The sequence below is a fragment of the Rhinopithecus roxellana genome, chromosome 1, assembly GCF_007565055.1.
Source record: "Rhinopithecus roxellana isolate Shanxi Qingling chromosome 1, ASM756505v1, whole genome shotgun sequence".
NCBI lineage: Eukaryota > Metazoa > Chordata > Mammalia > Primates > Cercopithecidae > Rhinopithecus > Rhinopithecus roxellana.
Window position 1 is genome coordinate 113,627,678 of NC_044549.1, and position 27,354 is coordinate 113,655,031.

The window sequence follows — 27,354 nt, forward strand, 5'->3', positions numbered from 1 at the left end:
ACCCTAGGTATCCAGACGCCCAGACTTGAAGGAGCAGGGGATGCATCTAGACTAGAGTTCCTTCCTAGAGAAGGAGATGCCACCAACTGGCCAGGGGACAGATCTCAGAGAAGTGTTGTGTATGTGGGACCCACAACCTGGGGCCAGGGCTGTTTGCACATGGACTGGGTGAGTATCCCTTTGCAGGGGCAGGCTGGCTTCTTTTCTTCTCCAGCAAGAAGGGGCCTGGTTTCATGGTTTACCAACAAGAGTGGTGCTTTTGTACTGTTCATAAGCCATGGCAGCCAGCCTCCTCTTTACTTCTTCTGTGAACAAATGATTTCTGCTTTCTTAATCTTGTGTCTTTGTGTGGTATAAAAACAACCCACTCTCATGAACATTTTCTTTCTACTAGCAGTCCTACTTTATCTGTCACCTACTCATATACAATATTGTGTCAGTGTACATTAATTCAACACTCCATATTTCTGTCAGCATATGGCAAAACACTGAGTAGATGTTTCACTATAAAAAGCATTATGAGGCTCTATGGGTAAGTAGCCTCTGACAAATAAGGATTTTCCAGCTGCTGCTACTGCAGCAAGGGTGCACAAATGAGTGCATGGGTTTTTTAACCAGATGTGCTAGGAGGCTGAGATTTTCCCACTGGCTCTTAACATTTGGTAAGATGTTGTTTCTTCTCAACCCTTGGGGTCTGGGGAAAAGGAGGGCTGAAGCCTTTTGGCAAGTGTGTTAATTTGGGTCCTCCAAGAAGCAGATGCTGGAAAGAGATTCATTGTACAAAAGATTTTCATTCCTTTAGAGAATGTGGGGAGGGAGCATGAGGATGCCAGGACAGCCGTCAGGTTTTGATGCAGGCCCAATCCTGTGAAGCGAGGAAAGGAAGGAAAGCTGGGTAGGAAATCTTTAGGCTGTGGTGCAATTCTAAGAAAAGTTTGGCAAGATTAATGATGGGTCCCTGAGCCATGGTTGCCCTTCAGAGGAGTCCCCATCTCCCTGCCTTAGTATCCCTGCTGTGTTCAGTCATCGGCTGGGAGTCTGACCTCAGTGTGAAAGTGGTGATGGATTCCAGAGCACAGAAGCTGAGACCACTGGCCAATTGCCTCCTCAGAGTGGGAGATCTATCTGAGAGGTACGCTTTCATGAATATTACATCTGGTCACCTCTGCCACAACAGCAGCAAGCAGCTTCCTCCGTTCACTTCAATGTGCTTCTTCTCGAAGGATGAGGCCAGAGCTAGTGCAGAGGGATAGTCAGGGCCATTTAGATTTGGAGGTCTTGCATGAATTTAACCACTCTAGGTACCAGGCAGTCACTATTATGACAAAGACTTGCTTTCTCTGCTTGGGAAGTAGTAGTGGACACTTCATATTTATTTCTTGTTGTTTCATTGAAAGCATTTTGTAAAAAAGAAAAAAAATGGCTCACCCACTGGGAATTTCAAATGACATTAATATGGGTTCTTTCCATTTAGGCCCCATGCGGATAGTATCTTGTGCTTCCCTTCTTTGTAGAAGTAGAAAGAGCAGTAATGGTGTCATTTGTGGTACTTGCTCAACAACTTTTAGGAATTAAATCCTTTCTAGGCAAAGTGTGTTGGAAAAATGATGTTCTTATGCAAGCACCCTAAGCCATGTAGAGTGTAGATGAGCTATCTTCCCTTCTTGCTCCTGACTAGTTTTATTGTCGTCATTCAACACTGAGCATTGAAGGTTGCCTACTGTGCTGTGGTGGATCAAGCACTCAGTAAGGGTTACATATCTATCACTTATTTTCTCTTGCTCCCAGAGATTAGGATACAATTTTTCTAATTACTCTAGAGGAGTCAGCCAAGCACTGAAGCAGGAATAATAAAATAAAAATAATCTTTAAAGAAATCTGTTTGCATTCTCATCTCTCACTGATTAGTTCTCAACATTGTTGCCAAAGTGTTGGTGGTTACATGAAAGTCTGATTGTTTTACTCTCCCCTGCCTAAAATCTTTCAGTAGTTCTCCATTACCATTGGGTTAAAAATCAAAACCTCTCAGCAGGAGAGAGGAGCCTCTTTACGACCTGGCTCTGCCTACGGTCTAGGTCTAGAGTCTCTGTGTCTCTTTCTCTCTATTCTTTTTACATCACTAGTGACTCCCTAAATGTACCAGATTTCTTACGCCTTTCTGTATATATGCATTGTGTTTGTAAGGTTATCACTAGTGATTTCTTACACAGTACCCCATCATTTTTCCACTGGTAAGAACCAGCCAGATGCAAGACAATCCGGAAGCATAGCCCCTGGCTGAACAGCCACTTGCCAATAGCAACTCTACACGCAGGGAGAGCATAGATCCTGGTCTACACACAGGGAGAGCATCCCAGTGAACTCTCAGCTGTCTCTGTTCTTATGTGCTGCTACCCACACGTGCAAACTGGATCCCTACTCATTCCAATTCAGCTCATCTGGACAAATCTATGCGACCTTTAAGATTCGTCTCAAGCTTTGCATAATTCAAAGGGCTTCAGAGTACCTCCTGTCTGTACTCATGTATCACAGAGTGCTTCCCAGCGGTCATAGCACATGTCATGTTGTATTATAATTCTTTGCTCATGAATCTTCACTTATACAAACGAGCTCCTGTAAGACTGGGCCTGTATTCTTATTTTATACCTATAAATGTCTGGTACACAATATGCACCCCAAAAATGTTTTACTAAAGAAATAAAAGATTATTAAATGACTAGATTCATAAAAGAGGTAAAATCTCCAAAATTAGATGTTTTAAAGAGTGAACTCTGGATCATTCATCCCAAAACACACACATCAGTCCTAATTTTAAATTGACAGAGTTTAGGCTTCTGATGTTTCTTTGTTGCTTGTTAATAAATCCACATTTAAAAAGCCTGCAGTTATCAGATTGCCATGAGCATCTTACCAGAGTTTAAAAACTTAAAAGTCAAGGACTGCCACTCAGGTTGAATTGTTTATGAAAAGGAATATGGTATCATTAGAATGCATTTGGCTACAAGTAACCAGAAACTTGATTCAAAATGGAAAAATTAGAGAATGTATTATATCACACAGCAAGAAGTTTAGAGTTAGGGTAGCTCTAGGGCAGGCTGCTTGATCTAGTGGCTGTGTGATGTCCTTCAACACCTAGGCTCTGTCTTCTGCCAGTGTCTTAGTCTTACCCTCCTCAGTATATTGGCTGCATTCTTGGACTGGATCTACTTATGGTCACAGATACCTGCCAGCCGAAAAAAAGAAAAAGAAAAAAAAAAGAACTATATTGCCTTGGTCATGTCCTGAGAGAAAGAACAAGAACACCTCTCCCCTCAACCATGGGGTATGACATAATAAAGTCTGATGGGGATAACTGAGATTTGTGCTGGTCTGTGGACCAGAAACACTCCCAGGGGAATTGCGTCTCCTAACTGATTAGATGACTCAGTGTCTACCACAGAGCAAAGGTTTTCTTGAAGGATTTGGATGGATAGAAGGAGTTAGGTGTCTTTTCTCTCCAAAATTGGTAGGTCCACTAGGAAGAAAAAAAATGGGAAGATATGCTGAGTATTCAAGCAATGGTTCTCACTACAAATATTCTAACACTATGTTATGTTGAACTGGTACCTACGCAAAAGTGAACACTTTTCTAAACCAGGCAATAACCCAACACTTTCTCCTGTCACTTCTGAAGGTTCCAAATCATATAGGTTTCTAATAGTGGCATTTTAGATTGCCTTCCTCCAGTACCATTATTTATTCTTTTTTTTTTTTTTTTCAGGCCTCATAATGGGACTAATTTTACGATATGCTACAGCACCAACTGATATAGAAAGTGGAACTGTCTATGACTGTGTAAAACTAACTTTCAGTCCATCAACTCTGCTGGTTAATATCACTGACCAAGTTTATGAATATAAATACAAAAGAGAAATAAGTCAACACAACATCAATCCTCATCAAGGCAATGCTATACTTGAAAAGGTAAGGATCTTGTCGGTATTATATTTTTGTTTTACAGTATAAATAATTGTATCATTTTTGAGCCTTTATACTTTATATATAATGCATTCACACACACGTACATGCCTATTTTAACACCACTCTATTGGAGACATTAATTGACTAGGGAGTCAAACCCTGAGTTAAACTCTTATTACAAGCTGAGTTGTCTGTATTTTTTTTCCTAGAGGTTAGGAAAGAAAGGTTTTCTTTTTTTCTTTTTCTGCAAGCCACAGTTATATTTGGTTAAAAGAAAAAAACATTCATCAACTCTGCCTTTCCTGATATTTGATTCCGGTTTTCACACATGTGTTTTAAGCACCGTTGTATATATTACTAGCTGAATGTGCAGTTCAAATTTTTCTTAAGCCAAAAGGAAAATGGAGTAGAAATAAAAATATTTTCACTTGCAAACCTTGAAACCTAGGATGACTGGCTTTTGGCTACCAACACAAAACACTGGCCACTTGGCTATTTATAAATACACTGACATGCAGTCAGTCTCAAGAAATCGTGACTCTATCAGTTTGGTTAGGGAATCTTAGGTAGAAAAAAAATTGTGAAATGACTCATCTTTTAAAAATAGTTTCATAATTACAAATTTGTGAACTGCTTCAGTTACTGGAAGGAAAACTTTCTTCTGCTCTCAGGAATCTGGGTCAGAAATCAGATGAGGTTACCTTTTGTGGTGACTTGTACACCCTGGATCAGTCTTTGGAATAAGTGAATTTCTGTTTAACAAGTGTGTACTAGGAACCAGGATCTAACATCACTTACTTGAGATTTTTTTTCAGGTCAGAGCTGAGAATTTTCTGACATTATGGAAGTCTATTGTTTCATTTTTATCCCATATGTACTTAGTTTTTATGTTCAAACACAACTTTTTTTTTTTTTTTTTTTTTTTTTTTTTTCCATTTTAAGAGGTTTGGGGCAGAAGGGGAGGTACTTGGCCTGCCATTTTTCTCAGTCTAGATGACTAATTTATAATAATTGTTTTCATATTATCTTCCACTAGCACATTTTTAGATTAACTTCCCCTGGTACTTGGTGAGGGCTCAGGAAAGTCAAACTAATTATAATATTAGCCTAAATCAGACTTAGGAAAGTAAAGTGAAGCACAAAAAAAGAAAATTATATAACATATTTCTGAAATAAAGAGGAGCAACTTCTAGCTCTGCCACTGCTTTTGAATTATCTGTTTTGGATTATCTCTTCCATGTGTTTCTTTCTGTTTATATAATAATAAAAATTATCTCTTTTAAAATAAATATTTTTTAAACTTGTTAGCAACATAGGATTTAAATTAAAATACATTCTTGAGTTTTACCTTTGGTTAGTACCCGGACATAAATTATTTCTCTCCTCACTCTCTCACACATTTTTATCTGCATTTCTATACAGCACTATTTCTTCAAACAGGTTGACATCTCTCCTTCCACCAAATGCTGATAATTATCCTTGTTGCTGTAGCAATTATGTTCTTGAACAGGATTGCCAATAAATGTCTGATAGAAATTTTGTTATTGAACTATTGACATATTTATTCCTTCATCAGCATCCAGAGCCAAATGTTTGCTTTTGAAAACTTAAGGCAAGAGATGGAGAAAACGTCTAAGTTGCTGGAGCCCTCTTGGTGTTTTCAGTGAGTGGATTATGAGCTCTGCAAGTTTGGTACATAAAATGTTTATTTGACCTTGAGTGGCTCAAGTAGTTTCTAGAAGAACTTGTCAATCATGGCATCTGGAGATGGGAATAGGTAACTCAGAAACCTGACTAAGTCCTCCTCTCATTGCTGGTATAGAAAGGGGCATCTACTGGCATACTTGCTATATTACATGACTTTAAGGGATTTTGTTTATAAATATCTGGAGTGTGTCACAATGCGTATTTGTTGCTTATGTGCCAATGCTGGGGGACGCTAGTTAATCTGCAAAACTGAACAACCCATGGCCTGTCTTCCTTACTGAGAATTCTCCTTTGGGAGGCTTATAAGGAGGGAACATTGAGTAATGGTTAAACAAAATTAGGGTTAGACAGATCTTCCATCCCCCTTCTGTGAGTTTCTTAAGCTTCCTAATCCCCAACTTTCTTATTTGTGAAGTGAGGAGCTTAAAACCTATTCTACAGGATTGTTTTAATGTTTAAATGAGGTGATGTATATAAAGTGCCTGGCTAACATGGGGCCTTTACATTCTACGATTGTTACTACCACTACTACTACTATTAGTACTACTGCCACTGCACTACCACTGCCAGTGTCACTGCCACTTCCACTACCTCCAAAAATAATGCTACCATTGCTACTATTAGATAATGTTTGAATGTTTAATATATGCCAGGAATTAATAAAATGTGTATTTATTTGATTAACTCATTTAACATTCATTTGGGGAGATAAGGCCAACGTATAATGGATATTTCTGTATAATTCAGTCCTAAATTGTATCACATGAATTATGAGGACTGTGAAACTTTACAGATTAGTTGTTGTAGATACTTGAGCTTATCACATAGGCTTCTTGGAGAGATGGCACTTGAGAAGGGCTTTGGGTAGACAGTAGGGATTGAACTCAGAAAGGCCGTCAGGGCAGGGTGCATTGGAAGGTGAGACAGCAGTAAGTGAGTATCCAGGTAAGAATTGAAGAGGGCTTCATGAAAAGCCTGGATGCTTTGGATTAACAAAGCCTGCTTGATCTGTAGGAACAGTGTGAAGAGAAGAGCCTAAGATTCCAGGATTTTAAGCCTGGATGAAAGAATATGAGGTTCGTAGGGTAAAAGTTTGGGGAGGAAAGACTTGAGGAAGGGGTTGGTGAAAATGCCCTGGATCTGCACATACATATCCACTAATTTAGAGCAAGAAAGAGACCCGACCTCATTAAATTGAACCTCATCATTTTATAGATGGGCAAAACAAGAAATTAAGCACTAAAATCAATTTAAGTCAGTGGTTCCCAAACTGTCTGCACTTTGGAATCATTGGGAAGCTTCAAAACATACTAATGACTGTGTTCTGCCTCTGGGCTTGTCATTTGGCTGATTTAGGGAGTATCAAGAGTTTCAGAATTTTTAGAAGATCACCAAGGTGATGCTAATGGGCAAATGAGTTAGGGATTTAAGTCCTACTTCGAGTTCAGGTGAAATGGTGAGGAGAGAGATGCCGCTTTTGTTCTTCTTTACTTCACATCCACTGATGCAGATATACCAGCTCCTTTTATTTTGTTCACTCAACACAACAAGAACTTTTTTGCTTCAGGACCTCTGTACCTGTCATTCCTTTTACCTAAAATGGCCTCACTTCTACCCTTTGAATATCAGCCACCTTCACATTCCTAGAGTTTTGGCTTGAAATACCATCTCTTCAGAGAGGGCTTGCCCCTACCGTTTTCTCACACTGTATCCTCCCTCCCTTCTCTTCTCTCTCTCTCTCTCTCTCTGTGTGTGTGTGGGGGGGGGGGGCGGGGGCAGGGGCGGGGAGTGCTGGCAGGGGGAGTCAGTACGTGCCTGTCTCTTTCTCTCTTATTTCATAGTATTTGACACCATCTGAAATTATACATGTATTTGCTTACATTTTGTTTATTAGCATTCTTACATTGCTTATTGTCCACTAGACTGTAAACTTCACAAAGGCAGGGACCATACCTCTTTTACTGACCAATGTATCCCCAAAGCCTATCCTGGTGCCCCATGCCTAATAACTGCTAAACAGTGATGAATAAATAATTGAATGAGTCTGAGATCTTGGCAGAGCACATATGGCTAGAGAAATACACAGCATTTGGAAATTATCACTCATGGAGTTGGTAGAACTGTAGTGTCCTAGATGCTTAATGCTTGTAGACACCTGACACATTCTTTAATCTTAGCTGTGCATATATGGAAAATACATTAATGTCTAGAGAAAATACATGGTGAGTTCAGGGTCCCACTACTGGTTAGAGCAGAATTAAGTACTTGGACTATAGTACTTAATTCTGAGTCCTAAGTAAATAATTGTACCCCACACTACTGGACAGGCTCTGTGAGAGGCCACATGGACAGAGAAGGGCAGGGCACCTGGGGCTGAGACCTAGGGTGTTTCACCATTAGACAGGCAGAAGGAGATGACCAGTGCTGGAAAGAGTGCAGGGAGGTCAGAGTTGAGGAAGAGGTCCGGCTCAGCAGAGTCACAGGGGTCATTAGTGTGGCCCCACTGGGTCCTTTTCCTTTGTGATGTATTTTAAAGGGAGTATTTGGCCTTTGTTTCTAAAAGTTACATGATTTGAAAATGGGTTTTACTCTTAGAAAAAATGTGGTTTAGCGTCTTGGATGAAATTTCTGACTTCAGGATTTGGAGAGGCTGGAATGAATTCTTATGCTGTGTAATCACCTGTTAGAAGGTTTTATAAGAGCACGTGTATTTCTGGGATGTTTAGGCATTGATGTGCTTAGAGACAGAACTGGTTTGATAGCTCTGTGAGTTCCTTCCAATAAGAAGGTATAAAACTGGAAAAATATGAGAGCTGTTGGCATTTATATAAACAGCAACGCACTGTGATTTTATGCCATGTTTAAACATATAAAAATTTCAGGAAACACCATATGCCAAACTTGTTTTGTTCATGCTCAACATAGATAAAAATGTAGAAAAGAAAAATATTTTCACTTAAAGATTGGTGAAAACAGTATTCTTCTATATGTTATGAGCAGATGATGAACTCAAAACAACCTTCTAAGAGGATAAAACTAGACCATGTTGCTCTGTATCTATTCAGCCAATGTTTCTAACCCCATTTGTCAAATTGTTCTGTCTATACAAGATACCTGCAACTGGTTGTAGCCCTTTAGGGCCTATATCCTATTACATGATAGCTTTACAAGCATCAATTTGTTATGTAATATTTAGGAATACCAAAATGTCTACGAAATATTTCTGAATTTTATGTCAATAGGAAGTTCAAAACCTGCTTTTGAAGAGAAGATGATAAAATAACTTTCTCATACTTTCATTTATTCTTTCAACACAAATGAACTGAGTTCTATCAATTTCAATTCTGAAATAAGATGTGGTCTCAAGGAGTTTAGTAGAAAATCAGAGAAAAACATAGCATATGAATAAATGAATGAGTAACACTAAAGGCAGGTATCAAAAAAGCGTGACAAGAACCACAGGCACCCAGAACAGGACAATATGGTCTCTTATTAGGGGTAACAGGAAAGATTTCAAAGAAGGGCAGTTGATTGACTCTGGTGATAGGGGTATGTGTGGTGTGGGGTGGTGGGGACGGGGAGGCATTCCATGCAGAAAGAAAAGAATGATATGGATGTGGGAAAAGAGGTAGACAGTATTCCAGGAAAAAAAAAAAATCATTTCCAATTTGTTGAAGTGTGGAAGACCAGTGAAACCTTAGGACTGAAAATGAAGGCAGACCTTGATTTGGAAGCCCCTGAATGACAGGTTGAGTAATGCCCTCTCTATTTGTAGTCAGAGGAACAGTGTAATGTTGACAAAAGCAAAGGGACAGTGTGCCTGCTGTGTACAGGGTAGAGAGTGAAAGCAAAGAGACAGATGAAGCCTAGACTTGGATGGTAACCAAGAGGTAGATGCAAGAAAAACGAGGAAGGAAGGTTGTGAAGGGCTTGGCCCAACTAGTCAGAAGAAGAGGAAAAACAGCTTCCTCTGCTACCCTGGTCATGTGGGTTCACAGAAAGGTGGTGAGGCAAAAATGTGGAAGTTTAAAGTTAGAAGAAGGATTTGATTTGATTTGTTGGAGAAAATCACAAATCACAAATATGGTGGGTTTTTCTGTTTGTTTTTTGTTTGTTTGTTTGTCTTTAATTTTAAAGATGAGTCTTGCTCTGGCACCCAGGCTGCAGTACAGTGGCATGATTCCAGCTCACTGCAACCTCTGCCTCCTAGGTTCAAGCAATTTTCATGCCCTAGCCTCCTAAGTACCTGGGACTGTAGGTGTGTGCCACCACGCCCAGCTACTTTTTGTATTCTTAGTAGAGATGGGGTTTCACAATGTTGGCCAGGCTGGTCTCCAACTCCTGACCTCCAGTGATCTGCTTGCCTCGGCCTCCCAAAGTGCTGGGATTATAGGTGTGAGCCACAGTGTCTGGCCACAAGTATGGTTTTAAACTGGAATGAATGAATCAATCTATTTCATCATTAATTTATTCATCATTGATTTAGCATGTTAGGTGTTTATAATACTCAGTTGGAAAGGTCAGTGGGGCATTTGGCTGGAAAGGTCTTGCAGATACAGTAAATTATCAAAAAGTTGTCAACACAGTTAAATTTATGCTTCTTATCACTCATAAATAAGTTGACTGTAATGTACAAAGTCAAAGGAAACTACCCAGCAAAAATTTTGCCAAGTCTTCACTTCCTGTGTGACAAGTAGACACTATTGCTTGGTGAAGGAAGTTATTTTGAAGTAAGTTACACTGCCGAGCAATCTGTTCTTTCTGTTCTTTCAATAAAGAGAATTGCCAATCTGCAAATAGGTCATCAGAGCTCATTTCAATTGTGTGGATAATACTACATATTTTAGAGATATTTTAATGAAGCCCTTATAGAAACAGCTAACCATAAGACATTTAAAGTAATTTTGTTTTTGAAGCATTAAATAAATACATTAATTTTTTTGTAGCTTTAAATAAATCAAAGTCCTTTTTTTCTCACTATCTAACTTTTCCTAATGGTGATTTTGATTTTTCATCATTCAGAATTTTAATTCCTATATATATATTTGTAAACTACGTTTGCATTTTCTAGTCTTTTCCTCTACTTGAGCTTCAATAAGGCCAGGGGCAAACCTCTTCCTGTAACAGGAATAGCTTGAGCAGAGAGAGTCACTGGGCCATGAGATAAATATGTACGGTTAACACTAAGACACTCTTGGGGAGGATAAAGAAAGGACTGAAAAGAAATTTTTAAAAAAACTTTTCTAGGCACACAGAGAGAAAGCAAGCTTCATGATGATAAATCAGCATTGGGGGTTTGGAGAAGCATTTGTAGGATACTATCAATTATTCTTCCTTTCCACAGAGAATAGGGCTTCATGATTTGTGTTTCTCTATCATGACATGTCTTGGCTCTTACCACGTGAGATGGTTCCAGAGAATGTCAAGTTTGGCACTAAATGGGATGAGGCTATTTGGGTGGATGTAGCTCCTTTCATCCTAAACCTTATTTAAGATATCTGCTGTTAATAAACAAACTAAAAATTTATTTGCTTTAGCTGTTTTCTTCCACTTTCATTCAACGTTTTTGGCAAAAAGTTGGCCTGCGAGATGACCTCAGAAATGTATTTAAAGACTCTAAACATTCCACTTGATTTTGATTTAGTCATTGAACAACACAGATTTTCTTCATTCCTTTAGTCATTCAAACAATGTTTATTTATTGAGCACTTGCTATTTGCCAGGCATTGGTTTTAGGTGCTGCAAGTATGGCAGTGAACAAAACAAGGTCCCTGTGCTCATGGGGTTTAGATTCCTGGAGGGGGATAGACAAAGGAAGTTCAGCACAAGCATTTGTAATCCAGAGCTAAGTGGAGGCAAGTGCTATGAAGAGAAGTTAGCAAAATTAGAAGGTTCGGAGCAAAGGGTCTTTAGATAAGTCCTGCAGAGAAGGCCTCACTGAGGTGAAGTCGGAGCTGAGACCTAATGAACTGGGGACTACGCCATGCAGAAATCTGGAAGAAGGAAATTTCAAACAGAGGACAAAACTAAGTAATAGTAAGTGCCTGTTGCTTTCTGGAAGGCAGTTTTTTGTTTGTTTGTTTTCGTTTTTGTTTTTGTTTCCTGCCAGCTCTTTGCCATTTTATTCATGAGCATTCCAAGATCATTTTTTATATATAAAAGGTTTTAGAAAAAAAAATATTTTTTATAGTAGAGAAGGGCAGAGAAGAAGAGAGAGATCAACTTGGAATAGGGATTGGAAATCTAGAAACACAAGGATGCTCTGCTCCTAGGGGCATGAGGTGCCATGAGGTACCATGGCCACTTTTGAAAGTTTGCCTTCGGAATGCACCATGCAAATACTAACTTCCAAACTTTTCATTATGCACTCCACCAGTAAAATGCCTTTGAGCATATGTACCCATATGCCTTTTTATTTACAAGTTGGATGTAAGTGCTACTGTATCAATATACTCTATACATTTTAAAGCAGATATCAAACTAGAATTTTTTAAAAGGAAGAGATAAAATGAAATATAAACGGAAGTTCCAGTATGTCCTTTGCACACCAAAATCATCCTTTCCATTCTCTAGGATATGGACACCTCATCTTAGAGACCAATATAATATCTTATATTTTGTTAAAATTTTATTTTTATTGTAACTATTAAATATTTTTGATAACTATCTTTAAAATTCCACTCTTTTCTGAAATCTTTTTTAACTTTTAATTTTTTTTTTTTTTTTTTTTTTTGAGACGGAGTCTCGCTCTGTCGCCCAGGCTGGAGTGCAGTGGCTGGATCTCAGCTCACTGCAAGCTCCGCCTCCCGGGTTCACGCCATTCTCCTGCCTCAGCCTCCCGAGTAGCTGGGACTACAGGCGCCCGCCACCTCGGCCGGCTAATTTTTTATATTTTTTAGTAGAGACGGGGTTTCACCGTGTTAGCCAGGATGGTCTCGATCTCCTGACCTCGTGATCCGCCCGTCTCGGCCTCCCAAAGTGCTGGGATTACAGGCTTGAGCCACCGCGCCCGGCCAACTTTTAATTTTTATTTTAAATTTTTATTTTTTATTTTTGTGGGTACATAGTAGGTGTATGTATTTATGGGTTACATAAGATGTTTTGATACAGGCATGCAATGTGAAGTGATCACATCATGGAGGATGGGGTAGCCATTCCCTCAAGCATTTATTCTTTGTGTCTTTTCTGAAATCTTTTTTTATTTTTTTTTGAGACGGAGTTTCGCTCTGTCGCCCAGACTGGAGTGCAGTGGTGCAATCTTGGCTCACTGCAAGCTCTTCCTCCCAGGTTCACGCCATTCTCCTGCCTCAGCCTCCCGAGTAGCTGGGACTACAGGCACCTGCCACCACGCCCGGCTAATTTTTTTTATTTTTAGTAGAGACGGAGTTTCACCATGTTAGCCAGAATGGTCTCGATCTCCTGACCTTGTGATCTACCTACCTCAGCCTCCCAAAGTGCTGGGATTACAGGCGTGAGCCACCACACCCGGCCCTTTTCTGAAATCTTAAATCCTGTATTCTGAGTCTTGCAGCACCAGTATGGCCTGGGTGGCCTGACGTGAGGATGTTCTTAGGGGCTGATTAGCTCTGGGAGAACACTCATCTTCACCCCAAATGTCCCCATGCTACTATACTGCAGTATTCAGGTCTTTTGTCTCATAAGTCGCAGTCTCATAGCTCCACCTGTCATTCCCCATGGCATTTTAGCTGAGTTGTTAATATTTGCTTCTATAATGTTTGGATTCATGTCTGTCTTTTCAATGTCACTTATCTATAGTCTCACTAGACTGTGGGCTCCAGGATGGCAGAGACTAGGTCTGTTTTGTGGTCACATTTATTCCACGATTCCTGGCAGATGGTGAATTCTCTGTGGATCTTGATAAATGAATGGATGATGTAACCAGGTATCTATCATTCTCTGCTTGTCAGTAGCTCCTTTTCACTGCTACTCTGTCCTGTCTTAATTGCTGACTATTTTGTAACCAAGCATCTACCTCAGATTTCTCCTCAGGGTGAATTTTGTGTGCTCTGTGATGGTTGTTTACTACTCAGAGGACTGAACTGCTAAAAAGTCTGCTCTCCAAATAATTGCTTAGGGATGGGAGGAGGCAGAGAGAGATTCAAGACAGGGAGAGAGGGAGAGAAAAGGAGGCTGAGTAAAGAACAGAAAACAGAGAGAGAGTGGAAGGGAAAAAATGAGATTTCCCATTGTACTTTACATCTGAGTAAATAATGTTTACAACAGATCATTCAATTCTTTTCCCCATTGCTTTGTTCTTTCTAAAATATTACACTGTGGCAAGAGTGCACATTTATCATTGCTGGTCTCCAGTGAGTATTTATTTAAAGTCCCACCCAGCTGCATTTCCCTGTTCTCTCCTGAGGCCATTAGGAAGCTCCTGGTTAGTAGCAGATACAGCCTGAGGTAGGCTCCACAGACAGCTGGACACAGGAAGGGACGGGACCTACCGAAGCTGCACATTCAGCTGGTTGTCTCTTGTTGCCTTTTAAGCTTGCCCGGAGTTGTGGAGTCTCCCAGCTGCTCCCTTCACATCCATTTCTGATCACAGGGCTAAGTGGGCTCTGATTTATCACGTTCCGCCCCAGGTTGGGGTGCGTGGAGCAAGAATGTCCTGCAAATTCAGGTGGTCTTCATCTTTCTTGCTAACTGTCACAAAATGGGTTCCCAGAAGAGCAGTAGACCCTAAGGTAGTGTGTAGTAAGCAGGACGTTTATCAAGTAGCCTTGAGACTGACACTTTCAGTAGAAGAGGAAGGAAGCCTGAGTGGGTAGAGAGAGAAATAAAGCTGAGATGCAGGCCCAACAACTGTGGCTGCCTCCTTGGGAAGCTGTGGAGCTAGAATGAGCCTTCAAAGTCATTCTCAGTTGGACTCAGAAGGCTAGGCCTCTAAAACACCAAATTACTCTGTTCTTTTGTGTGGGTGACTCTGGAAAGGGCATGACTGTGGGTGAGGTGCTTCTCTGCAGTCTTGGCAATCCCTGAAGGGGCTGACAGTGCTCCCTGCAGCAGGGGCAACACAGCCTTCATCGAAGGGGAGTTAGGGTGGCACAGCACAGCGCCAGGCACACTGACCCCCCATAGGCTGGGAAGCTTTTTCTAGATTTTACACCCGAGAACAGTACCTAGATGATGAGTTAACACATAGTTGGAGTAAAATGCTTGCAGTGGAGTGCTGGAGCAGGCTTGTCCCAGCTTTTGAGAACTGATTATTAAATATTCAACAATTTTATAAGCCTGTCGAAAACTTGAAATGGGCCATGATAGGAGTATTTATACCATAGAAATTGGCAAATTCTACAAATCAGGACTTGTGAGGTTTTGTTTTTGTTTTTCTCCAGACAGATGGTTTACAAGCCCATCACTACATATAGGCTTACCTAATTTCATTTTTAGGAGAATTGGAAATATTTAAACACCTCCCCAAAATATTTTTCACCTCCCCAAAAAGTCCTTTCCTACTTGACAATTGTCTTAAAATTTTACTGTTAGAGCATCACATTTTCAGCTGAAACTCTGACTGCCTCTAAGATCACATGGCGAAGTGCATAAGGTTCTACAATTAGACCTAATTGAATCTCATCTCTGCCACTCCTAGCACTGAAATCTTTGGTAGGTTAATTTCTCTGAGCACATTTTTTCTTATCAATAAAGCAGGGATTATTGATACTACTTTAGAGAGTTACTTTCAGAACTAAAGAGAAAAGTTATGTTTAAAATTAGGCAAGTTATAACTATTAGTCTACTTGCTTTTCTCCTTCCATAACATCTGTCCTTAATGGGCATGGATTTCCCCTTGGAGTAAGAAGTCTGAGGAGGGTATGATGGAGAAAGTTAGGTGTTGCTTTTTATTGTACCATTTAAAATGGTGCTCAAATGCTTTTAAAAAATATGCATCAATTTAATTTTAAATCATGCTTTCTGCTGATTTCAACACACACAGCTTCCTGCTTTACCCCAGTCCCCTCAAGGGTGCCTGTTGTGACTGTGGTCCTTGCTGACTCAGCCCTTGCCAGTCCAGCTTCCCCAGGCCAGTTGCTCCCTGGTGAGGTCATGTGATGGGGGAAGCTGTATACACACTTCAAAGCTAAGGTCTGAAAAAGATACTGCAAACTCAAAAAGAAAAAAAAAAGTAAGGCAAAGAAAGAAACTCTAGGATTGAGATGCTCCTGTATATTCTGAAGTGATAGAAAGCAGTTTCTTTTGCCTGTAATAAAAAAAAAAAAAAGAAAAAAAAAAAAGCCAATATTAAGATCTATTCTAGATTGGAAAAAAAAAAGAAATCATTGTTGATGTACAAAGTTTCAATTGTTTTGGATGCATGGCTCCTGACATCTGAGGAATGAGTAGTTCTTGGTGAGATGCAGGAACAGGCTCTTCTCACATGCACCTGGTATCATGTCAGTCTTAGACTGAAGTCACATTATTATGTCAATACCATAGCTAGTGAGGGGTGGTAGAGCAACCCCCACATGAATGGCAGACCTACAAGGGACCAGCAGCAGTTAATTCAAGTGTGCAGAAAACGAGAAGGCCTGGAGTCTGGGCATCTATGTCCAAGGGTAGGAAACCCAGGATATATGGTGTTGACATTAACGAAGAGTCACAAAGATAGCAAAGGTGAGTTTGTGCATCAAGAATCTCATGCAAAGCATAGGAGAGTTTCTAGCCTTTGGTGGTTTGTTGCCATGGCAGTGATCTAGAAAACTTAGATGTCCTTGATGTATTTGCATCCAATGAGAACAAATTCAGCAGTTGAGTGGGTGACCTGAACCCACTTATGAGTAGGAGATGGGATACTGAAGTTAAAAGGCCAATCTCTGGAGCCATATAACTTGGATCAAATGCCACTTACCAGCTGTGTGATCTTAGGTAAGATAATTAACCATCCTATGCTTCAATTTCCTAACTACTTTGTAGGGCTATTGTGAATTGCAAATGAGAAAATTCATGTGAAGCGCTTAGAATAGTGTCTGGCTCACAGTAAGTGCTCAAAGTATATTAACTGTTACTTGTTATTGTTGTTATCAACAAAGCAATGGACTTGCAATTAGAAGCTATGATTTGAGTCAAGGCCTTGGCTTTTTATGAGGTAGGTAACCTAGGGCAAATGACATACCTTATAAACAGCTAAGGCCTTAACTCTGAGCCTGGTTCCACCTCTGTAAAAATGAGGTGTGCATACTTAACTCAAAGGGTGTTGTAAAGAAACAAAAGAGACACTGTGTATGAAGGAAATTTTAAAACTGTAACAGCCTTATGGGAAGATTTTTTTAATTACTTACTATTATTATTAATTGTCAAATAGTAAATGTACCAGGTTATATGTGAGGAAGTCAAATCCTAAACTTCAGCCCCACCCAAATTATAATAATGACAGTGTATTTTCTTTTCCATGGAAATTTTTTATTTACAAAGGCTTCTCCTCTTGCATTGTCCATTCAATCTCACCATTATTCCATAAGACAAACAGATATGACCCATGCTACAGAAGAGGAAACCAAAGTTCTGGAAGCTTAAGTGACTTGGCCAAGTTTAATTTACAACAGAACTAGGATTAGGACCAGGGTTTCTGACTCCAAGTTCAATGCCCTTTCTACAACTCCATGCTGCCAAGTTAAATGTTTAGAATTATGTAAATGTTTTTCACCACGTAATTTTGCATGGAGTCACCTCCAATGAAATAACAGTGTTTATATCTGTCATTTTTGCATATATAATGTTCACAATGGGACATTTCTAACTTCTAGCATTTTAATGACTTGAAAAGTAATTATAGCTTTGTGGTATTCTAGTCTCACCAATTCTCAATGATAACTTGTTATTTTTCTCTGCATTGTTCTCCCTTCACTGTTCCTCTGTAATTTAGTTTTGCTTCTATGAATTTCAATGAAAATGTATATATTTCAGTGATCCTCCTCTTTTTTTTTTTTTTTTTTTTTTTTTTGAGACAGAGTTTCACTCTTGTTACCCAGGCTGGAGTGCAATGGCGCTATCTCAGCTCACTGCAACCTCCGCCTAATGGGTTCAAGCCATTCTCCTACCTCAGCCTCCTGAGTAACTGGGATTACAGGCATGTGCAACCCTGCCCAGCTAATTTTTTGTATTTTTAGCAGAGACGGGGTTTCTCTATGTTGGTCAGGCTAGTCTTGAACTCCTGAGCTCAGGTGATCCACCCACCTTGGCCTCCCAAAATGCTGAGATTACAGGCCTAAGCCACTACGCCTGGCCAATCCTCTGTTTTTTAACCGGCAGTAATATGCATAATACTGCCGGGCGCGGTGGCTCAAGCCTGTAATCCCAGCATTTTGGGAGGCCGAGACGGGCGGATCACGAGGTCAGTGGATCGAGACCATCCTGGCTAACACGGTGAAACCCCGTCTCTATTAAAAATACAAAAAACTAGCCGGGCGAGGTGGCGGGCGCCTGTAGTCCCGGCTACTCGGGAGGCTGAAGCAGGAGAATGGCGTAAACCTGGGAGGCGGAGCTTGCAGTGAGCTGAGATCCGGCCACTGCACTCCAGCCTGGGCTACAGAGAGAGACTCCCTCTCAAAAAAAAAAAAAAAAAAAAAAAAAAAAAAAAAAAAAAACACGGCTGGGCACGTGGTGGCTCACACCTGCAATCCCAGCACTTTGGGAGGCTGAGGGGGGTGGATCACTTGAGGTCAGGAGTTCATGACCAGCCTGGCCAATATGGTGAAACCCAGTCTCTACTAAAAATACAAAAATCATCTGAGCACAGTGGTGCGTGCCTGTAATCCCAGCTACTCAGAAGGCTGAGGTAGGACAACCGTTTGATCCTGGGAGGCAGAGGTTGCAGTGAACCAAGATCAAGCCATTGCACTCCAGCCTGGGCAACAGAGCGAGACTCTCTCAAAAAAAAAAAAAAAAAAAAAAAAAAATTATAACAAGTCTGAGTCCCTAGTTCTTAGCTTTTTCTTATATTCTATTTTCAGCTTTTATTATCCCTTGATCTTTAAAAGATAATTTTTTAAATATATTGATTTTCATTAGTAATTCCATTATATTTGTAGAATAACTTCGTAAATGGTAACTTTACAAGATATTCCTTTGGAATGACAAGAAAGTATTTTACCTGAAAGAATTAAAATAATCCCACAATATTACGCAACTACTACAAATTGTGGTAAATTTCCGTCAGTCACTTTACATATTTTTTTTCTGTGTAGCTTAAATCAGATGGTCGCTAAAGCTTTGTAACTTGCTTTACTTACTTGTTATCATAACCTAAACCTTCTCTCAGACTTTTAAAAATTGACTGTAATGGATGGAAATGTGCTTGATTTTGTAGTTGTTTCTAAATTTTCACTAATATAAATAATACCTCAGTGAATACCTATCTGTATAAAGATTTTCCTATATTTTGAAACATTGAATAGGCTATTAAACATTAAATATCAGATAACAGCTATAAAATATTTATTAGAATGAATGTCTTCTGGGTCTTTGAAAAAGCGCTGAAAAGTGGCAGAAGAGCCAACTGAAATCAAGGGGAAAAGGATTAATTACCAAATACCTATGAATTTTCCTAGGACAATTGGCTGTCAATATGGAAGAAAAAGAATTAGATCTCTATCTCACATCTTATCGCAAATAAATCTGAGATGGATTAGAGACTTAAGTAAAAATCAAACTATACAACTTTAGGAAAAATATATATATGACATCAGGATAGGAAAATATTTTTTAAAGATATCACCAAAAGCATAAATAATAAAGTAAAAATGGAATAAATTTTACTACATTAAAATAAACTTTTGCATGAAAAAGATAGTATCAACAAAGTTAAAAGACAAAGTTTAAAAGCTTAAGGAGATCATGAGAATAGAGAATGTATTTGAAATCTAAATAACCAAAGCAGAATAGTAACCAGATTACATTAAGAGCTAATCAATAAGAAAAACTAATACTGAGTAAAAGAGATCAGAAAATGCACTAAAGAGATACCACAAAGGCCAATAAATGAAGAATATATGTTCTTTTAATTAGTAATGAAAAATTTTAAGTAAATGATCATGTGATATCATTTCATACTTACCAGATTGCCAAAAATTAGAAATTTATCAATACTAAGTATTGGCTAAAATCTGGGGAAATACTCTTATACTTTACTGTGGGAGTATAAATTGGTATAGCCCCTCTAATTTGGTGATACCTACTAAAGTTGAAGGTTTATATACCTCATACCCCAGCAGTCCCACTTCTAGGTATTTTCACTTCTGGAGAAACTCTCACATGTATACACAGACTTAAGTACAAGAATATACATTGCAGCATTTCTAGTAATGGTAACAAGAGAAGGGAAAAAAATCAAATCACGATATATTCATCTCATAGAACATTACACAGCAGTTTAAGTGAATGGATGAGATTCACTTGTATATTAATATACATAAATCTTAAAAACTATGTTGAATGTAATAGGCAAGAGGATACCTTTTATATTCAATAAATGTAAAAGGGTATTTATGACACAATTTTAAAATAAATATACAAAAATATTTTAAAATTAGGTGGCTGTGGTGGTATGCACCTGGGGGTCCTAGCTACTTGGGAGGCTTAGATGGAAGGATCACTTGAGCCCACGAGTTCCAGGTTGCAGTGAGCTATGATTGCACCACTGTACTCCAGCCTGGGCAACAAAGCAAGACCCTGTCTCAAATATAGTAAAGTAAAAACACACAAGCAATACTAATTATGGTTTATGACCACACACATATGAAATACATAAATACAGTAATGGAAGGAAAGGGCACTGATTATTTCCGGGGCTGGGTGAGAAGAGGAGGAACTTCAACTCTAGCATATCATTTAAAACTTGTTTGAGGTGAAGTTAAGCACATACACAAAATAAAAGAAAAACGTCTCTGGTTTAGAATTTCCAAGCTTGGTGCTGCCTCTGAACAAGTTGGACCTTGCACATGTCTCTCCATCTCTCTGGAGGATTATATTAGGTCAGGATTTTTGTTTTGTTGTTTTTTATTTGTTTGTTTGTCTTTGAGATGGAGTCTTGCTCTGTTGCCAGGCTGGAGTGCAGTGGCGCGATCTCAGCTCACTGTAACCTCCGCCTCCCAGGTTCAAGCGATTCTTCTGTCTCAGGCTCCCCAGTAGCTGGGACTACAGGCGTGTGCCACCATGCTGGGATAATTTCTTTGTACTTTTAGTAGAGACAGGATTTCACCATGTTGGCCAGGATGGTCTCCATCTCTTGACCTCGTGATCCACCCACATCAGCCTCCCAAAGAGCTGGGATTACAGGTGTGGGCTACTGCACCCAGCCAATACTAGGTCAGGGTTTTAAACCTTTTTTTTTTTTTTTTTTTTTTTAATGGCAAAAAGCCCTTCATTCAAAGAAAATCTAACAAAGAAAGGACTTCACAGTGTCAAGCACATGAAGTCAAAACTGCTAAGACAGGAATGGAGGAGGCAGTTGTCCCCACTTTCCATTACTGCCACCCTTCTCCCCAACTAGGTGACCTCTAAGGCAGCTTCTCCCTCTAATGGCCTAGCTGTCAATGGCACTGGCTGTTGGTCTGCACGAGGTATGACCCATTTCTTTGACAAGTGCCTGCCATGTACGAGGGCTCTTCAGCAAGCACCTGGAGAAATGGAAGAAGGCTTTTTACTATGAAACCATCCCCTAACTGGGCCTCTCCACAGATTTGAATGTCTTGAGTAAAATTTCTCCCCATTTTAAAAGCATTCATTTATAATTTTGCTGCTCTTATCACTTCTTGAATTTTCTTAACTTAGCACATCTTCATTATTTTGCCCCTTACCACTCTGTTTCCTGATGTCCTCTCCTACCTCCTTCCTTCCCTTTTGCGGCCTTTGTCCTTTTATTTCCCCTCTCCCTTGTTCCTCCTGTTCATCCAAGAGCCATGTATCAGGTTCCTGAAAAAGCCACTGCTCAGCCTGCCCCATGAAAGGCCCAGAGCCCACCTTGCCATCACTCATTTTTTCCTTAACCTCCTGTACCCACTTCTTGGTGTAAGTCAGTCAGAAATGATCAAAAACCACTTCCTAATTATGAAACCCAAAGGATTTTCCCTTGGTCCTTAAACTCCTTTTTTCAGCAGCTGACATCAGAACAGGGAAGGTGGAGTCGGTTCCTCCCCATCCATTGTCTCAGCCAGGTACAAAAACAGGTCCACTTTAGGGGTTTGCATTCTTACATCTCTTTCTGTTTATTGAATTTCAGATACATAGTCAATGATTGGGGAAAATTATGACTCAAATGCAATATTATGAAATTATTCTGAAAGAGTGTTTGATGTTTATCTGAAGTTCCAATTTCACTCAGCATCCTGTGTTTGTATTGCTAAGCCTAGGAGCACTGCATGAGAGAGCAGCAGCTCCTTCTCATCCTCCACCTCTCTCTGGCTTTCTGCAGCCCTGGGTTTCATTCTCCTCCTGTCTCTGATTGTTGTCTCTCTCCCTGGTGGGGCCACTGCGTCCCCTCTCAGCATTCTGTCTTTGATCCTTGGCTCTTTTTTATGGCACTCACTTCCCAGATATCCCATCTATGCTCATCAACTCATTTTTTCCATACCGATGATTCTGGATCATTTCTCCTTGGCCCTGACTTTGCCACCAGGCACATACTTCCGAGCGGCGTACAGGCACCTCCAACTTAGTGAGCAGAAGCCTCCATGAGCCCTCAGCCTTTCTGACCCTCTTGCTCCTGGTGAGTCAGCTCCTCCCCAGCCATATTCTCAGTCACTCACCCGGGTACAGAAACATAGATTCCTTATGGAGTTTTCTATTTTTACCTTTTACCCACAAACCCTGCTAGTCCTCCCTGCCATATGCCTGGCTTATTTTAAGAAAACACATGTTGAGTGAATGGATGTCTCCTGGTCTTGTTTCTTTCTTTCCATTCTATCACAGTCACCTTCATTCACACTATCATTACCTTGTGCTCGTTCTGGTAACTGCAGCCTGGCAATGGTTTCCCTTCATCCAGGACAATCTTGAGGTCTCTGCAAACTAATCTGCACAGACATCTTCTTTAAAAATATATATATTTTTGACTAAGTAATACATTCACATAACCTGATGTTCAAAAAGTACAAAAGAGTATGTGAGAATCTTGAAGGGTTCATTCATTGTTGTCTCTTTTGCTTAGCTCATGTTGTAGCCAGTGGATAAATAGGTTCAGGAATCAGAAAGATGGGGATCAAAAGCAAAATGCAAAATAATGGGGCTTGGTCTGGGGCTGTCTTGCTCACCTTTACACCAGAATTAGAAAGACTTACATACCCAGAGAGACCCAGCTGGACAGAATTGTCCTCCATGCTGGGCTCTGCTCTTATAAAGCTTGAGGATGGGAGGAAGAGAGTAGGGATTCACTCATCAAGCAGGCTTATTCCAATGTGAACAGAGGAGAGGGCTGAGAGGCACACACTTAATTCCTCTTCTCCAACTCACCAATCAGACTAGTCACTCTCTATTCCCTAAAAAGGGGTGAATTAAAGTTGGGACCAGGATCGGGGGGTTAAAGCCTTTCTAGTACTCCCAGGCTGGTGTGCTGATGGATTACAGGTGTGTCACGAGATATAGATCTTTCCATCCTTGGATCAAGGATTAGCAGAGCCCCAGACTTGTCCTCTTCAGCCATGAGCACCCTCATTAGAACCCTAATTTCCTTCCAATTTAGCCTCATTGACCCAATATTATCACTTCTGTTTGTATCCTATTGGGGAAAATTCTGGCATGTACTGCTCTCAGCAGTGGTCACCTCTGTATTTATAGATTTGAAACCAGCACAAAGAAGGTCACCCCTTGCCCCTTACTTGGTACACACAGAAAAGTCTTCTGCCAAATGCCCTTCCTACCACCAAGTTCTCCCCAGCCTTCCCCAAAGCAACCAATAGTTACTCTTTCTATGCACAGGTAAATATTTCATGTCCTTCTTTAAAAAAATACACAAATCACAAGATAGGCCAAATACTTTAATAAAATACCATCAAATCTCAGCAGCTAAATGTAGTAAATGTTTATTTCTTGTGCATGTCTCAATCCAGTGTGGCTTTCTGGGTCAATCATGGGGCACTGGGTTCCTCTCCTGGAGTCGTTCATGGCTCTCACTTCCTTTAATCTAGTGTCTCTGTTAGTCTCTAGGGATTCATAACTGCTGCTGGATGCTCTACGTGAGCTGAAAAAGGAAGGAAGGAAAGAAAGCATGGAAAATCTGGGGGATTTTAGGGACTAGGAAGTGATAAATATTGTTTCCATCCATATTCAGTTGGCCTGGACTCAGTCATGTGGTCCCACCTGACTACAAGGAAATGTAGTCTACATGTCTGACCAGGACAAAAAGGAAATGGATGTTGTGAGGTCATAGAGATTTCTGTAACACATGCCAGACATGCCATTCTGCACCTTCCTCTTTTGACTTGACAATACATTTTAGAGCACAGTCACATTATTTCATAGGAAAGCAGTTTCCTCAGCTTCTCTAACAGGTGGATTTTATGAATTATATCATAATTTATTTAACTAGTCCATGGTCCAATCATCCTCAATGCTTTGTTTTTTCCATTATTTCATATGCAATAAATACTCTTGTAACTGTATTATTCCACACATGCGCAAGCATGTCTGCAGGATAAATTCTCAGGTGAGGTGTTACTGAATCAAATGGTATCAACAGTTACTATTTTGATAGCTATTACCAAATTACCCTTATTAGGAGTAATAAAAATTTTATTCCCAATAGCCATTTTATTATTTAATTCTGCTTGTGTAAAATATTTTGTCAACAAGTTTGAGTAAATATAGTTTAAATCCAGTGGATCTGAGAGAGGCCCCCAATCTTGGTTGTATCCTCGTGTTGGACTTTACCTTCCCCTCTATTCCTTAAGAACCCAGTGTTGTCTATTTCTGTTCCCCAAGTGTTTCTTGTACCTCATACTCTCAAGCCATTGCTTCAATATTTTATTTCATTTAGATTCAGATCTAGTGAACACTTCTTTACTTCTTTTTTTAAATTCTTTCTTTCTTTTTTTTTTTTGAGACAAGATCTCTCTCTATCACGCAACCTGGTGTGCAGTGATGCAATCCTGGCTCACTATAACCTCTGCCTCCTGGGTTCATGAGATTCTTGTGCCTTAGACTCCAGAGTAGCTGGGATTACAGGCATGTGCCACCATGCCCGGCTAATTTTGTTGTTGTTGTTGTTGTTGTTTTTTTTTTTTTTTTTTTTTTTTTTTTTTTAGTGGAGACTGTTTTTTGCCATGTTGGCCAGGCTGGTCTGGAACTCCTGGCCTCAAATGATCCACCCATGTCAGTCTCCCAAAGTGCTGGGATTACAGGTGTTAACCACTGTGCCAGGCCAGTGAACACTTCTTGAAAAATAGGGCTGGGTACCAAGCAGAACCCTTTAAATTCATTATTACATATAATTCTCAGAAGCAACTCTAGCAAGTAAGCATTTTCATGCCCATAGTATAAATAAGGAAACTGAGGCTCAGAGAGGTTAAGTAAATAGACCAAGGTCATCTAATTAGTAGGTGGTGTATTTTCATTAGGTATTCTGGGAGTTTTCTTTTTTCTCTCACTCTGGTTCTTCCAAACCAAAGCATAACTTAAGGCAGAGGAAAAGAAATGCACACACTTGAGCTGTCCCTAGGTGTGACCCAAAGCTGCCTGAGCCAAGATGTTTCCTTTGAAGTCTTCTATTTGTATTAAAAATGGATACAGATTTTTAGTTTCACTTTTTCATATATCTGCATTTATTTTAATATTTTAAATTCCTTGCTACCAACTGTAACTGAAACCCCAGGAAGCTACCGGTGTTCTTTGTGGTTTGGGGAACTCTGGCCCACTGCCCCCGGGGCAAGCAGAAGAGCATGGTTCTGCACGTCAGCGCCCCACAAATAGACTCTTACCCATTTTTCAAAATCCAACTCATACGCTGCTTCAACATCAAAGTTTCCTGGGGGATCAGCAAGCCCAGAATGGTGTCCCTGTCATAGAAAACTCTGAATTACAGCTTAGCCCCGGGCCTAAGATGCAATTACACAGTGTCTTTCCTTCCTTGGACTATAACCTTCATGGAGTCAGTCTCTCTATAATATATCTTCAAGTGCTTTGCAGCAAAAAGAGGATTGTTAAATTTTTAATGAATAAAGCATTGAAGATGATTAACACGTTATTGTTAACCACTTTTACTTTTCCAAAAAAAAAAAAAAAAATCAGCAATTGCAAAATAGCAAAAGCCTACTTCTTAGTTCCAGCTTCTCTTAAACACTCCTAAATCTTGCTTAAAATTGTTATATTAGCCTCATGTTTCCTTGGAAAGCACACGTTTCATTTGTCCAAGCATATACATCCAATTCCCAGTGATAGTCCTGTCTTATTGATTGACACTGGGTAAGCCATTAATTTATTCTCCTGTCTCCGGAAAATGGGGATAATTGCATTTGCCAGCTACCACTTGAGAATGTTGTCAGAATTGATGAAACAATGTTTTTAAAAGACCTCTTTGGAAGGAATATACTATATAAATCACAATCTCTCACTAGGATGGTTGTTTTACTGATTATTTATTTAGTAGTTCAGTGGAACACTGATATTTCTTCCCAGATAAGTCATATTGAGTCAATGGATTCCTTAATACTCATACCCAAAAAGAATTTTGTATCTATAACCTTCTGATGAACTTGGAAATTAACTTGGTACATATCCTTTCTACTCTGGGAAGTGCTCAAGTTGATTATGTCTGTAAATATATGTCTGGGCCATTGCTAGCCAAATACTGGTGCACGTATGAGATAATGTTTAAAATATGCTGCATCCTCGTGAACATATTATTTTTCTCTCTCCCATATTATCTTTAAGAATTGAATTTTAATATTTAAAAATCTCACTGCTTTCATAAGACATACATAATGTTTCCATCTCGGAGTTGGAAGTCTGTTGCTCCAAATTAGTCATACCTTGTGTAGTATGACAGAACATCTAAAAAGGAAATGGTGTAAATTTTAAATTCTAGTAAATGTACTCTCCAATTGCCACTAGCCACCAGTGTTAAAATTAGAAATTCAGTCCCTCAGTTGCACTAGCTACTGTTCAAGTGCTCAACGGCTCATGTGGCTAGTGGCCACCATATTGTGTAGTACAAGGAAAGAACATTTCCACCATCACAAAAAGTTCTAGTAGGCAGTGCTTGTCTATAGGATTTGTATCTTAGACTAATGAAAGGCTTAAGCTGGAATATTGTTAGCTTTCTGCTCTTCTCACCCATCCCTTGCTTGGATTTTTTTTCTCTTCATGTTACAATAATTTCTGTTTAACTGTTTGGGCCTTAAAAACAGCCCCACCTCCAAGGCCATGATTTGAACACAAAGTCTGGAGAGAATGACATGTGGAATTCCCATCTGGAGGTTAGTACAGCAGCAGATCCAGCCATTTCTGAGAAATTGTCTGGGTTTGGACTTACTCCCAGAACTCTGATTTAGCAGTTCCTAAGCTTACAGCAAGTCTGAAAAGAACACAAATCTGTTTTGTATATACAAATAAATCCTCGCATGCTGCATGCCATTCTCAGCCTGCCAGTTTCATCTGGCTGCTCCAAAAAATATAATTCAATAGCATATTAGTTAACCTGCATGCAGGGAGTGGAGCATTCTCATTACTGAAATG

The 27,354-nt window shown here is 39.7% G+C and overlaps 1 protein-coding gene across 2 annotated transcripts in view; it reads left to right on the forward strand.

Annotated features, from left to right (window-relative positions):
- Positions 1 to 27,354, forward strand: part of SLC9A9 (solute carrier family 9 member A9) — a 602,343-nt gene that overhangs the window by 12,358 nt on the left and 562,631 nt on the right. For both annotated transcript variants that reach the window (XM_010381303.2, XM_030929287.1), the window contains exon 2: positions 3,761 to 3,963. In XM_010381303.2, coding sequence (XP_010379605.1) covers positions 3,761 to 3,963 — 203 coding nt within the window. The remainder of the gene's footprint in view (positions 1 to 3,760; positions 3,964 to 27,354) is intronic.